Below are 12949 nucleotides of genomic sequence, written 5' to 3' on the forward strand. Positions count from 1 at the left end.
GAATACAATCTCAATTCACTTTCATAAATATTTAAGAGTTGTAAAATTAAACTAATTAATTAAAGTCGCTCTACTGATTGAATTATTTATTTCAACATTGTTTTAGTTTTAAATATTGAATTATGCCATCAAGCACACTGTTAAAAAGAGAAGGCACAACTTACGAATAAGCTGGGACAATTTTTTCTAATTCGTGTAGAGATGTATGGCATCGCCCGGGCTCGAACCGGAGACCTTCAGTGTGTTAGACTGACGTGATAACCAACTACACCACGACACCAATCTGATGGTATCTGGTTAAAAATTGTTGGAAACCTTAACGTTTTAAACTTGCTGTACCCTAGAACCATGAAATCCTTCTGGATTTGGCAGCTGCTTCTCTCCCTCGTCCGTATGCTTCCTTCGTTTTCAACTTCTCCTCTTTTGTTTCGTAAAAAAATTGATGAATTCAAACAGGAAGATTGCATTACTAATTCGGACTCTTGATTCAAAATCCCTGTCGGATTCTTTCCATTTCCAATGCACAGTCACTCTCCCTCGATTGCCCAGCCGTACCAGAGAGGTTCTCTGCCGTCGAGCTTCTTGCCGTTGAGGTAATCTTAATCTCTCTCTCTCTCTCTCTCTCTCTCTCTCTCTCTCTCTCTCTCTCCACACACGCACAAACACAGATTAAGACACTGCAAATCATGTTTTTTTTTTGCCCAAATCCGTTGTTGTTGGTCACAGGCTATGCTTCATCTGCAGACTCCTACTGAGTGTTAATGAGACCATTCCATTTTATTGGTTTGAAAAATGTTTGATAGTGAGTGTTAATGAGACCATTCCATTTTATTGGTTTGAAAAATGTTTGATAGTGAGTGTTAATGAGACCATTCCATTTGCTTAGCCCAGAAACAAGAGGAACTTTAAGAAGGAAAGGAGGCCCAGTTTCAGAATCAAAATCACAAGGATTTCAATTAGAAGGTTGATTTTATTGGTTTTTGTCCCTTGCTCTTCCTCTTCGAGGACAGATCCCTTCCATTCAATACTTCCTATCTTCTGGTCAATTCCCATGTCTGCATGTTCTAACCTCTATTTTCTGTCCTTTGTTAATTAAATAATCACCTCTCACCATTCAAATCTTCAATTTCAATTTTATGCATGTGGAATGGTGGAAGAGGATTCATGTAGCTAACCTCCTAATAGGCTTGATCATTGTTGTTTTTGTACCCAAAAAAGTAACTTAATTTTAGGCTTTGTCAGTAGGATGAGAAAGAGGAGCACAGAAAGCTCAATATGGCTGTAGGCCTAATATAGTAATTGGATAGATGGATGGTTTTTCCAATTATTAGAGCATTTTGTCCTTTCCATTTCCCCCCATCTTTCTAGTGCTGGTTAGATAGCTTTGTTTCATTCTCACACTTCTTTCTTTTAGTCCATCTTAAACCTTGATTTATTAATGGGGGTTCTGAATGTACGTCAATTTTATGCCTTTGAGAAAGGTCACAGGTTGGATCCCACTCCAAGTGGATGAGGTGTTCATTAGTTCAAAACTGCAGTTATTCATGGTTTAGAAATGGTAAGTATTGTTATGCCATCTTCATTTTGAAGACAGGCAAAGTTAATATTTCAGTTCAAATATATCTTAACCGTACAAAATCATGCTTTTTTCTTTGTTGAAGGAGATATTGTATAAGTCATGAAGCTGTTGCAGCTTTGGCTGTCTGTTGATTTGGCTGATACTTCTTGATTGAGGGTTGGTATTGCAATTTTTGTTGAGAAGCAGAAGGGTGTTGTTAGAATGGCTAAAGAAGCTCAAGTCTTTTTCCTTGAAGAGTGGCTAAGGAGCATCAGCAGCGGTACCACTACCATCCGCCCCAGACTCTCTTCTTCCTCATCAGCAAGAGACATCATTCAAGCATGGGCTGAGCTTCGAGACTCTCTTCAACACCAATCATTTGAGCCTCATCACCTCCAATCTCTAAAAATAGTCCTTAACTCCCAAACATCCCTTTATGTTGCGGAACCACAAGCCAAGCTTCTGATTTCAATTCTTTCTTCTCCGAATCTCTGTCTTCCTCCTGAATCATATCCACTGATCCTCAGACTCCTTTACGTCTGGGTCAGGAAGTCCTCCAAACCTTCTTCATCGCTTGTAGATTCAGCAGTGGGAGTGCTCTCTCACCTTTTCTCTTTTCAATTTGATGCCAGGAAAAGCTCATTTTTCATTTCTGAAGGTATACTCCTCCTGGGTGCATTTTCTTCTGTGCCTCTTGGATCTGACAGTTCCAAAAAAGTTTGCTTGGAGCTGCTTTGTGGGCTTTTGGAAAAAGAATACCAGCTCATTGGCTCTTTCAAGGGGCTTATTCCTGAGGTCCTTGCAGGAATAGGTTATGCCCTATCTTCTTCTGAGAGTGCTCATTTTATTAGAATTTTGGATTCTCTATTAGGAGTTTGGGATATGGAAGGCGGTCCTTGCAGTTGTGTATCCAATGGACTCATGATTCTACATCTGGTTGAGTGGGTTTTGTTTGGTTTCATTCATTCACGCTCTTTGGAGAAAATTGAAGTTTTAATGAGAGGGATTTTACAGGCTCCAAAGAAGAACTATGTTCCATTTTCATTGGTCATGGCTGCTGCTGGAGTACTGAGGGCTTCCCGTAAATCTATCTCAAGCAGCAGGATGGAGATAATCTCCAGGCTGAGGATTGCTGCAGAGGAAATTATTGAAGGTATAGCAAGTGATCTGATTTCTAGAACAGGAGGTTGTACCAATTTAGGCAATGATTCTGCCAACAGTCTTCTCCTGCAGTGTATCTCATTAGCCCTGGCTCGAAGTGGTCCTGTTTCTTGTCGAGCTCCTCTCTTCTTGTGCCTTGCTTCAGCATTGTTGACTGAAATTTTTCCCTTAAAACGTTTCTACTCAAGGGTTCTTGAATATGGTTGTGGTAATGCAGCTCAACTGGGGCTTAATGAGGTTAAAGAACATCTGGGCAGTGTTTCTTTTAAAGAAGCAGGAGCTGCTACCAGTGTGCTCTGCAATCAGTATGTCTTAGTAGATGAAGGGAACAAGGATATGGTGGAGAGTCTTATATGGAGCTACTGTCAGGATATCTACTTGGAGCATCGGAAGGTGGCCTTGATGCTTCGAGCAGGGGAAGATGAGTTACTTGCAGATTTAGAGAAGATCGCTGAATCTGCTTTCCTTATGGTGGTGGTTTTTGCACTTGCTGTCACAAAACACAGGTTAACTTCAAACTTAACCCAGAAAACTCAAATGGAGATTTCAGTTCAGATACTTGTTTCATTCTCTTGTGTGGAGTATTTCCGACGTGTGCGTCTGGCAGAATATATGGATACAATAAGAGCTGTTGTCGTGAGCGTCCAGGAGAATGAATCTGCCTGTATCTCTTTTGTAAAATCAATGCCTTCCTATGTTGACTTGACAAATCAACAAGGTATTGACATTTATCATTGCAATTGCGTAGTTTATAATCAAGATCTTGTTCTTTTATAAAATTATTGCAAGTTCCTAATTTTTATTCTTTTCCTTTTGTTTTCTCTATAAAAAATGCATGATAATTATTAAAAAAACTGTTTTATGTAATATCTCAAAATGTTGTCATGTAGGCTCTTCTTGCTTGCAGGAGTATGTATGGTGCAAGGATGATGTTCAAACTGCTCGCATTTTGTTTTACCTGCGGGTCATTCCAACTTGCATCGAACAGCTGCCTGTTTCTGTATTTAGGAAGGTGTTGGCTCCAACTATGTTCTTGTATCCTATATTAATGAATGAGTTTTCTTGAATTTTTTTTAATAGCTAAACAATAAATGGAAGGATTTGAAAATCTTAGCATTTATTTGTCATTGTTTAAATGTTGCCCCCATAATTAATGCAATTAGATATCTGGGGCATCCAAATGGAAAAGTAGCTAGAGCATCACATACACTGTTTGTGGCATTCATATCTTCTGGAAAGGATTCTAGTTCAGATGAAAGAGTGTTATCGAAGGAGCAACTTGTTTTCTATTATGTACAGAGATCTTTAGAGGTATTTAAAACTACTAAGAACTCTTTGACCTTGATTCTTGAATATTAAATGCTGATTGTTTTCTTCAATGCAAATGTAGGGATATCCCGGCATAACCCCTTTTGATGGCATGGCTTCTGGAGTTGCAGCCTTGGTTCGGTATCTTCCTGCAGGAAGTCCAGCTATATTTTACTGTGTCCAGAGTCTTGTTGAAAAGGCTAATGGGCTTTGCAGTGAGGTCTTAATGCAGGCTGATGTGTGGAAGAATTGGCAGGGAGAGTTAGACCCTTGTAAGAAAATGCTAGAATTGCTTTTAAGGCTTATTGTCTTGGTAGATATACAGGTAAGCAATGATTTATCGGTTATATTTCTGTGCTTTGGTTTCCCTTAAAAATTTAAAGTACTGTTTCTTTACATCCATGTGAGAAATCGATTTGCTGCTTTAGTTTGGATGCATATGATGTGACTGAATGTTGCAGTATTTTTAAGGATTAAGAGGACAATATTCACATGAGTCTGGCTATGCACTTCATATATTGCATTTGATTTGGGGATTATTCTGAATAAAAAACCTCTTAAGTTGATGACCATTGTTTTCAAATACTAGTAATTACACATATTTTATTGGCTAGGTACTACCAAACTTGATGAAGTTGCTGGCCCGGCTGATCATCCAATTGCCGAAAGATGGCCAGAACTTGGTTCTTGATGAGATGCATTCACATGTTGCTGAATCTGATGATGTTACAAGGAAACCCATATTAGTTTCATGGCTGCAATCATTATCTTACCTTTGTTCTCAGGGTTCTATAACTGCTGCTCCCAGAGCAGTGGGGTTTAGAGAAAATTCTGTTTCTGCAGGGATTAAAAAGCCAAACTGGAATAGAATTGATGCACGGCTCTAAGATATTGAGGCTCATTTTCCAAATTATCATAATTTTTTTTTCCTTTTTCCTTTTTCTAGGGGATGGGGTGCAAGTGTTGTGCCTTTATTTATTCTCAGCGGCTGGTTTGTGTCATAGAATCCTCACAATATATTCATGTGTATTCTAAAATGTTAAATGGAAGCAATTGCTTTCAGTTGTTCTGTATACCATTTTATTCTTCATGAGATAATAAAGAGAAGTGGTGTGTTAATTTCTTTTAGTACCTTGATTTTATGTTAGCTGCTGATATTGAAGCACTCACTTCCTATAATTGAAAGGTACATATTTCCTCTTCTTCTTATTAATGCAGTGTATGGGCAAAAATATATATAATTGTGTTAATCTCTGAGTAGTTTTTTTTTTTTCATGTTAATGATTGGTTCTGATTGCAACACATTTTGTTTATTTTGAACTGCAGTGTTTACTTTGTCGATATAAATCTCATTGTTTGATGTCAGATTGATTGGTGACTTGAGAATGATCTGTACTAGTTTGTCTAGTGTCTCTCCTACTTTTAAGGACGATGGTGTTATCAGCCATATGTCAGTGTTTTTTACTGCTCAGATCTTGCTCATAAGTTATCTCAACATGTGATTAACTTCAACCTGGCGGGCTGCCCAGGAAGGTGGTCGACTGTTAGTGCCAACTGTATTCTTGTCTTTATTGTGAACTGTTGAAGCTTTTGAATTGGAAGTGTCAGCGTCATAGGTCATATAGTATATTTGTGATGTTAGTTCCTTGTTATTGATACAATCGGAATTGTCAGATTTTTGAAGGGGATAAAGAGCAGAGGCCTCATTTTCTATATCCATGGAGAAGGGTGTTACCTTTTATGGGATTCTGAATCCTCTTCGTGAACTAGGTTTTTTTAATGAATCACTGAAGACTAGACATTGATTTGATTTCAATCGTAGAACATTCATAGAAAGAGCATTACTTCAACTATGGGGGTAAGGCTACATACATCATGTCCTCTCTGGACCCTGATATGGCATGTGAGCTTTGTGCACGCTACTACAGATTTTAGCTTTTGCAACACTTTGTAGCATTTGTTGCCAAATTTGTTAATTATCACTATTAATAATGTTTTAAAACAAAATGTTACTGTAAATGTACAATATTTAGAGGGGAGTCTTCTTCTTCTTCCTTTTTTTAAAAAAAAAAAAATTTATTTACAATTTCTTTTAAAACATTATAAAAGAATGGCTATGTTCTACATCATTTTTTTAAAAAATATTTATAACGATTTTTAGAAGGGAAGAGGAGAGAGAGAGAGAGAGAGAGATTACAGGGGTTGGTTTGGGTAGGTTGCATGAGTGTGGTCTGTTAGATGTGGAGGTTAGGGCGAGAAGGTTTAGACTTTGCAACAATGTGGAGGTGCTAATTTTAAGGGAGGAAATGATTTGCGCCAAAATTTGAGCGTGAAGTGGGCCACTGAAGGGACTGTAACATGGGGTTCTTTCACAAAATTTCTAGTCAGGGCAGTAGGAAGAATTTTATTAAGGAGCTGGAAGTAGAGTCAGGGGTGATGGTGATGGGCAATGCAGATTGTGGGGAGGGGGGAGATAAATTTTTATAAACACCATTTTGGTGAGGATGATCAAAGTACTCAAGTTGGAGGGTCTAGATTGGTGCTCCATTGATGCAAATTTAGCCTAAGTTGGAGAGGCCTTTTGAAGTTGAATAAGTTAAATAGACACTGTTTGGGTTAAAATTGTGAACTCTACTTCTCAAGTCTCTTCCCTAAGAAGGAAAAATCCTTGAGTGTGACGGATTTTAGGCACCTCGCCACTAGCCAGTATAAGATTTTGTCTAATGTTTTACCTAAAGTGACTTTGAAAATTTTTGGGAGAGATGGTGTCTAGGGCTTAGTTCGCCGTCATTAATGATAAATCTTGGATGTGGTTTTGGTGGGCAATGAGGTGGTGGAGGGCAAGAGGGGTCTTGTCTTCAAGGTGAATTTTTAGGTGTATGATAAGGTGAACTGCAGATTCTTGGTTTTTGTGATGTGTAGGAAAGGTTTTGAGGTAGTGTGGAGAAGATGGATTAGAGGGTGCGTGACCTTGACAAATGTTTATGTTTTTGTCAATAGGCAACCTAGAGAGTGATTTTGAGCCTCTCAAGGGCTTAGGTTAGGAGATCCCTTGTCTCTGTTTTTGTTCACACTTGCAGCGGATGCCTTGAGTAGGATGATTAATCATTCATATGGCTGCGAGAAGGTTGAGGTATCTCATCTCCAATTCACTATGACACTATGATGTTCCTCGTGGTCAATGTCGAGAAATTATGGAAGGGGCTCATTTTGTTAAAATGCTTGAAAGAATCTCAAGCTTGAAGATTAACTTGTTTAAGAGTGAGGTCGTAGGTTTGCAGGCATTAATGTTGGTCGTAGGATTTTTGAGGGGTTAAGGTGATTGAGCTTTAATTGATGTAGATATTTAAGCTCAATTATAGTCTCGGGGAACTTTGTAAATTAATCTTCAAGTGCTTAATAATGTATCCAACCATGAGTAATTGAGGCTTAAGGCTTTGCCAAGCTGAATTGAGTTCACTAATTGTGGTACTATTATGCATCAAATGAGGGAAAAAAAACATTCTACTACTAGTAATGGTTTGTAAATAATCTTTTATTCCAGTGCAACTTTCCCTTTTGGGATGTGCTATAGTGGAGGGGCCACTCACCTATCTTGATCTTCCTTTGAGAGGAAATCATAATTCTATGACTTTTTGGGACCGGGTGATTGAGAGAGTTGGGAGAAGGTTGTAGGGGTGGAAAATGGGGTACTTTTCCTTAGGGGTCTATAGTGCAGCTCTCTCTAACTTTCTGATTTATCTCTTTTTAAGGTGCCCAAGAGGTGGCTAGGATTTTGGAGTAAGTTGCCTTCTTTTTCTTTCCTATTTTTGCAAGCATGAAGAGAAGTCACTTTTCGAATATTGTAAGCAACCCTAAAATGGTGGTTCTCTTGCTATGGAGGTCTCGCCATTATCTTCATCTTCTTCTTTCACCATCTATGGAGTGCCCTTTTCAATTGCTTTGGTGAAGCTTGGGTGCCTCCATGGGCTGTGGGCAAATTTTTGCTTGAGTTATTAGGGTTTTGGTAAGAGTAGGTAGGGAGAAGTGCTTTGGCTTAGTACTGTGTTAGCTATTTTGTGGATGCTTTGGGCTGAAAGAAATGAGAAAGCAATGAATGATCTCATTACTTCCCTGGCCTTGTTGTGGGATAGAGCTGTCTTTTTAGCCTCCTTGTGGGTCCACCCTTTGGGTTTTTTAGGGGCTTGTTGCTGGCTGATCTTGTTAGGGATTGTTGGGCAGAGCTTCCTTAATTTATTTTGTAAGTTTTTGGCTGTATTTTGCTCTATTTTCAGTAGGAGATCCTGTCCTCTCTTCTTTGTACATTGTGTTTCTGGTGTTCATAAAATTCTTTTTCTTATTAAAAAAAAAATGTTTCTTAGATGTTGTAAATGCACAAGTATTTTCGACACTTTTTTTTTTTTTTAGAGTTTTTTTGGCAGTGTTTTGATGCTCTTAAAAAAAGCGTAATAGTGACAGAATAACGCAATTTATGACGCATTGTTTAGAGGGAGAAAGAAAATTCATGTTTCACTCAATTGCTTCTGCTATTCTTTGAGAGATATTGCACTGCATCTTAGAAAGTTTCCTTAAGTTTAAAATTCTCTAAACTATGCGTGTTTTAAACAGAAAAATCATGGGCATTGAATTCGCTGAACAATTAAGCTCATCTATAGAGCAGGTTGCCTTCTTTTCTTTCCTATTTTTGCATGTAAGAAGAGAAGTCACTTTTCGAATTTTGTAGGCAACCGTAAAACAGAGGTTCTCTAGCTATCGAGGTCTCATCATTATCTACATCTTCTTATTTCATTAAATAAATTTCCTATTGTGTGCCCAACTGATTGTGTTCGGCTCTAACTTATTACGTTTTGCTTTTCTTGTGGTTATGGACACTGATTCCCCCCCCCTCCCCCCTCACCTCTTGTTCAGACCTTTTAATTTGGGATTTAAATTTCATTTTCTGTGGATGGGTTAGTCCATCAAATTGATTAGGGGTGGTTTAGGAGGCGATGATACACTTCGGTGGAGATTTTAATGTTTCTCTTCTGATTTTTTTAATCTCACTCGAGAAATTTATTTTTCATGTCCATCTGCCCTGGAGAAGAGACGGAGTATTATTCACGAGTTATTAAATTATTAACTAGTATTTTATGTAAATTTATTTAGAAATATTTTGAGTTGTTGGTTTATTGTTGCCTTTTGCTTTAGTAGTGCCAATTCCCACAGACTCAATTTGGACTTTTGCCTGATCAACCCATGAAGAACTAATGTTTGCCACCAGGTACTGCAGACTCTAGCTATCTATCTTCTGTCCCTGTCATGTACATGTTCATCTGTATGTGCTTCATCATATAATTAGTGTAACAAACACTAATGTAAAATATTCTCATGGGTGAACCTCTGAAGCAATCATTGTTTTTGTGGAGAAGTGTTAATACCACTAGTTTTTTTTTTTGAAAAATGTCAAATTTAAAACTTTTTCCCACTAATATCAGAAATTGAAAAAGACAGAACAAGAACGGACAAACTTTGTCTACTTAGTGTTCTGCCTAGGGTGTGGTCTCAAATGTTTGTGACTTTGCCTGTGGTTGTTGAACTTGATGTATTGTAATAAACGAAGAATCCAGACCAAGAAGATTTGACTGGGTCTTCATAAGGGAAATTTGCAAGAAGGATGGCTTACGACTGGGTCAATGGATTAATTCAATAAGAAAATGATTATGATCAAAACTGCTGATTCTTGTAGGTGACTGAATAATTTCTCTGTTTTAGGGTTATATCGTTATTTGATTCAATGTATGGTAATCTAGGATGCCTGCTGCAATGCTTAAAATGGTGTATGAGTTCATCAGTAGTTATAGTAGCTGTGATTTTGTATTTGTGGTAGGACATGGATTCTTAGGTTATTTGTGGTAGGACATTGGTTCTTAGGTTTGTAAATCAATGAATGCCGACTGGTTTAAATGAAGGCCATGTTAATGTCCTCTTCTTGAGTTAGCTATTGGTTTGTTTAGCTTTGCTATCTGTTCATGCAAGCAGATTATATAATTGTTTAACTTTGTTTTAATATCAGTCATTTATATGCAAGAACTCTAAAGATGTTTGTTAAGTTGCCTTGGGGGATCATGTATATGGGTATAATTCGAGTTGTCCACTAGACCATCTAGGCTGCTCATTCCTTGGTTTTGTTAGTGCAGTTAGGCAGTTACCGTCAGTGTTCTCTGTGTGGTCATCATTTCTGGGCTTGGGAATTTTCTGATTGGTTATTTGGGTTATCTCATATCATGTTGTTTATTTGGGACTCAATGTTCCTGTGATGATGTCTATTATCATGTAAGGGTGTTCCCACGATATTTGAATTTGAAAGTTGAATTCTTATTTTGAAAAAGAATTCTTTTCCCAACTTTGTAAATCTTATTCTGGTTAATGTTTCTATCATGCATTTTCATTTCAATGCATAAAAGACTTGAGGGAGCAAGGTCTATTTTGGTAAGTTATTTTGTTCTAATGTTAATTGGGTGTTGTCAATTATACTAGTTGGTATTGACTGTAGCTTTGTGTTGTTAGTGCCATAGAGTCATAGGATTCCTGACTCAAATTGTGCGGTTGTATAAATTCCAATTCAATTAAATTTAAGTCTTACAAGAAGGGGGGTGGGGGTGGGGGGTGGAACTGTTGCTGAATCTATTGATTCATCTAAATCTAGCATATCAATGTGAAAATCGATTGATATGCATGATTCTAAACCTATCAGATCCAGTTATGCCCGACTGGTTTAAAACTCCAAAAGTAGCCTTTCTTTTTTTATTGCTTTTCTTTTTTTTACATGTTTTTCTTCCTTTCCTTCTCTATGTCAGTTCTGCGCTAAAAGGGGACAGAACAGAACTTTATGTCATCTTTTTCCTCGCAAAACCATTCTTGACTCTTGGATGAGTATTGTCTTCTGCCATTGAGAAAAAGGGTAGTAGAGTGGTTGATTAAGGTTATTTCATTGTGTTAAGGTTCAAAGGTTGGTTTTTTTAGTTGTTTTTGTTCAACAATTTATTAGTTTGTTTAATTAAGGTGGTACTTTCGTTGTGTTAGATTCAAAGGTTGGTTTTTTTTTTTTTTGTTTGTTTAATTATTTAATAGTTTTGTTTAACTTACGAACATAGCTCAAATCGCCATTCAAGTGGAGTTGAAGTCCCAATTTCAGGAATCTTGAATCATGAAAAGAATCATGCCATATGATTCAGTAAAAAATTTAAAATATACCTAGCTGTGGATTATGAACTGTTCAGACTATTGTTCAATTTTATGTTGTGATTTACTCTAAATCATATGCGAGGAGGATATAAAAATAAAATCATATTTGACCCATGTGGCACTTACCCCCAAGCTCCAAATTCTATGGCAATATAGTATTATCCTGAAAATCAGGATGACTCAAAACTCAAGTGGAAAAATTTTTATGTGGCGTCTACCTTCATTGTCGTTGAATTGTGCTCCTTTTTATGTATTGGATGCGAGGCATGTTGTTGGGCTTGGTAAAGTGGATGGTATAGCTTTGGAGATCACAAAGACGGCAGATTGCAGTGTTCTTTCAATTCTGACTTTCGGGATGCATCACAGTGGTGAAACTGTGGACTATTGGTGAATCTTATTAAAAAACAAAGGTGTTTGAACAATTCCATTGCTGTCATTTTGGGATAGGGGAAACATGTCAGTGCAATGACAAGGATTTCCTTCACTGGTATCGGAGATCCTGGAGTCATTGTTTTCTTTTACTTGTAATTACATTTTTCAGGTCGGATTTGAAATATTCAGGGATTATTTACCTCTGCCTTAGAGCTTTCAAACATATTATAGAGGACAACTACAATGGAGGTTCTAAGTTAGCAGCAAGCAAGATGGACACATTCTTTGTCAATTCTACATGTTACCTATTTGTCATGTTGTCCGAGTCAAATATTGCATTGCCTTTATGATCTTTTGCAGGTCAATGAGCTAATTTCATAGTTTGTGCCAACCATCTTCCCTAGATTACCAAATGTTATTTCTCTTACCTCCCAATATTGGGGAAGTGATGCAGTTGTCTATTAAGTTTTTTAGGTTAGGTGACCAATATGCAGCTTGCTTGTGCAGAGTGTTCCTCAAATTTCAACATGTACAATGGGCAGCCCCACATCCTCCATATGAACCTCATAGCTTGGTGGGACGCTTGGCATTTGTCAGATCAGCTGTTGTGCTGTACAGCCTTTGCATCATCTGCTTGTGAATTCACAACCTTGGTAGGTGTTTTCATCATATGAAATTTGCCTTTAATACAATTTCGGATTCTGATGCAGATATGGAGTATGTTAGATCTGTGATATTTATCGATTTGTGCATCCAGTGTGCTTAGTCAATTATATAATATCCTACTATCTAGTGCAATAGTTTTTCTGTGTTCTTATGCCAGTGGTGTGCGCCACCATTTTGTCGATGCAGTACTTTATGCATATGTACACCACACATACAGATGGGTCTTTATAGAGATTTTCAATAGTTTATTTGGATATATAATTATAGTTGTTTGTGAATAAATGTTAATTCAAACTTACTTTTCCAATGCGGGTAGATAGTCATTTACATTTAGCTTTCTTTAGTGTATAGGATATTGGAAATGAGCTTTCTGCAGTTCATTATGGGGGAAAAAGTTTACTAAACTTTAAAACTAAAAAGGATATTGAATGAAATAAAGATTTGTTTTTGTAAACTCAGCTAGCTGACTTGTTTTTGGACCCCAAAATTTGAATGCATGATTGTGCAAATTTTCCTCAACAAAAATTGCACTATTCATTATACAACATTTGCTCACTTTAAAGAGTCTTTTACTAATCTATCAAAAAAAAAAAAAAAAGAAAAAGAAAAAACCTTCTAATCTGACTACATATAAGGTAATTTGATATGCAAGATATACCT

The 12949-nt window shown here is 37.2% G+C and overlaps 1 protein-coding gene and 1 non-coding gene across 4 annotated transcripts; one reads left to right on the top strand and one right to left on the bottom strand.

Annotated features, from left to right (window-relative positions):
- Positions 1-206: 206 nt before the first annotated feature.
- On the bottom strand, positions 207-280 carry TRNAV-AAC (transfer RNA valine (anticodon AAC)). Its single transcript has one exon. It is a non-coding gene; the product is annotated as a tRNA-Val (tRNA).
- A 32-nt stretch (positions 281-312) lies between these two features.
- Positions 313-12600, top strand: LOC131164721 (uncharacterized). Of its 3 annotated transcripts, none has more exons than XM_058122143.1 (7): positions 313-593; positions 1482-1558; positions 1662-3437; positions 3610-3754; positions 3883-4030; positions 4110-4352; positions 12131-12600. In XM_058122143.1, the coding sequence occupies exons 3-7, from the start codon at positions 1781-1783 to the stop codon at positions 12182-12184; spliced, it is 2247 nt and encodes a 748-aa protein (XP_057978126.1). In that variant the 5' UTR covers positions 313-593; positions 1482-1558; positions 1662-1780; the 3' UTR covers positions 12185-12600. The 3 variants fall into 3 exon arrangements, with proteins under 3 accessions (XP_057978126.1, XP_057978124.1, XP_057978125.1); XM_058122141.1 differs by lacking the exon at positions 12131-12600 and adding an exon at positions 4642-5150 and having other exon boundaries at positions 323-593; XM_058122142.1 differs by lacking the exons at positions 1482-1558; positions 12131-12600 and adding an exon at positions 4642-5150 and having other exon boundaries at positions 323-593.
- Positions 12601-12949: the final 349 nt, after the last annotated feature.

This window comes from Malania oleifera, chromosome 9, assembly GCF_029873635.1.
Source record: "Malania oleifera isolate guangnan ecotype guangnan chromosome 9, ASM2987363v1, whole genome shotgun sequence".
Classification (NCBI taxonomy): domain Eukaryota; kingdom Viridiplantae; phylum Streptophyta; class Magnoliopsida; order Santalales; family Ximeniaceae; genus Malania; species Malania oleifera.

What these genes read in the sequence shown, in the direction of transcription:
- LOC131164721 (XM_058122141.1), top strand. Translation starts at nt 1,781, where the DNA reads ATGGCTAAAGAAGCTCAAGTCTTTTTCCTTGAAGAGTGGCTAAGGAGC. An exon ending in TGACTTGACAAATCAACAAG is followed by an intron (nt 3,438 to 3,609) that starts GTATTGACATTT and finishes GTTGTCATGTAG; the next exon opens with GCTCTTCTTGCTTGCAGGAG. An exon ending in TTGGCTCCAACTATGTTCTT is followed by an intron (nt 3,755 to 3,882) that starts GTATCCTATATT and finishes TAATGCAATTAG; the next exon opens with ATATCTGGGGCATCCAAATG.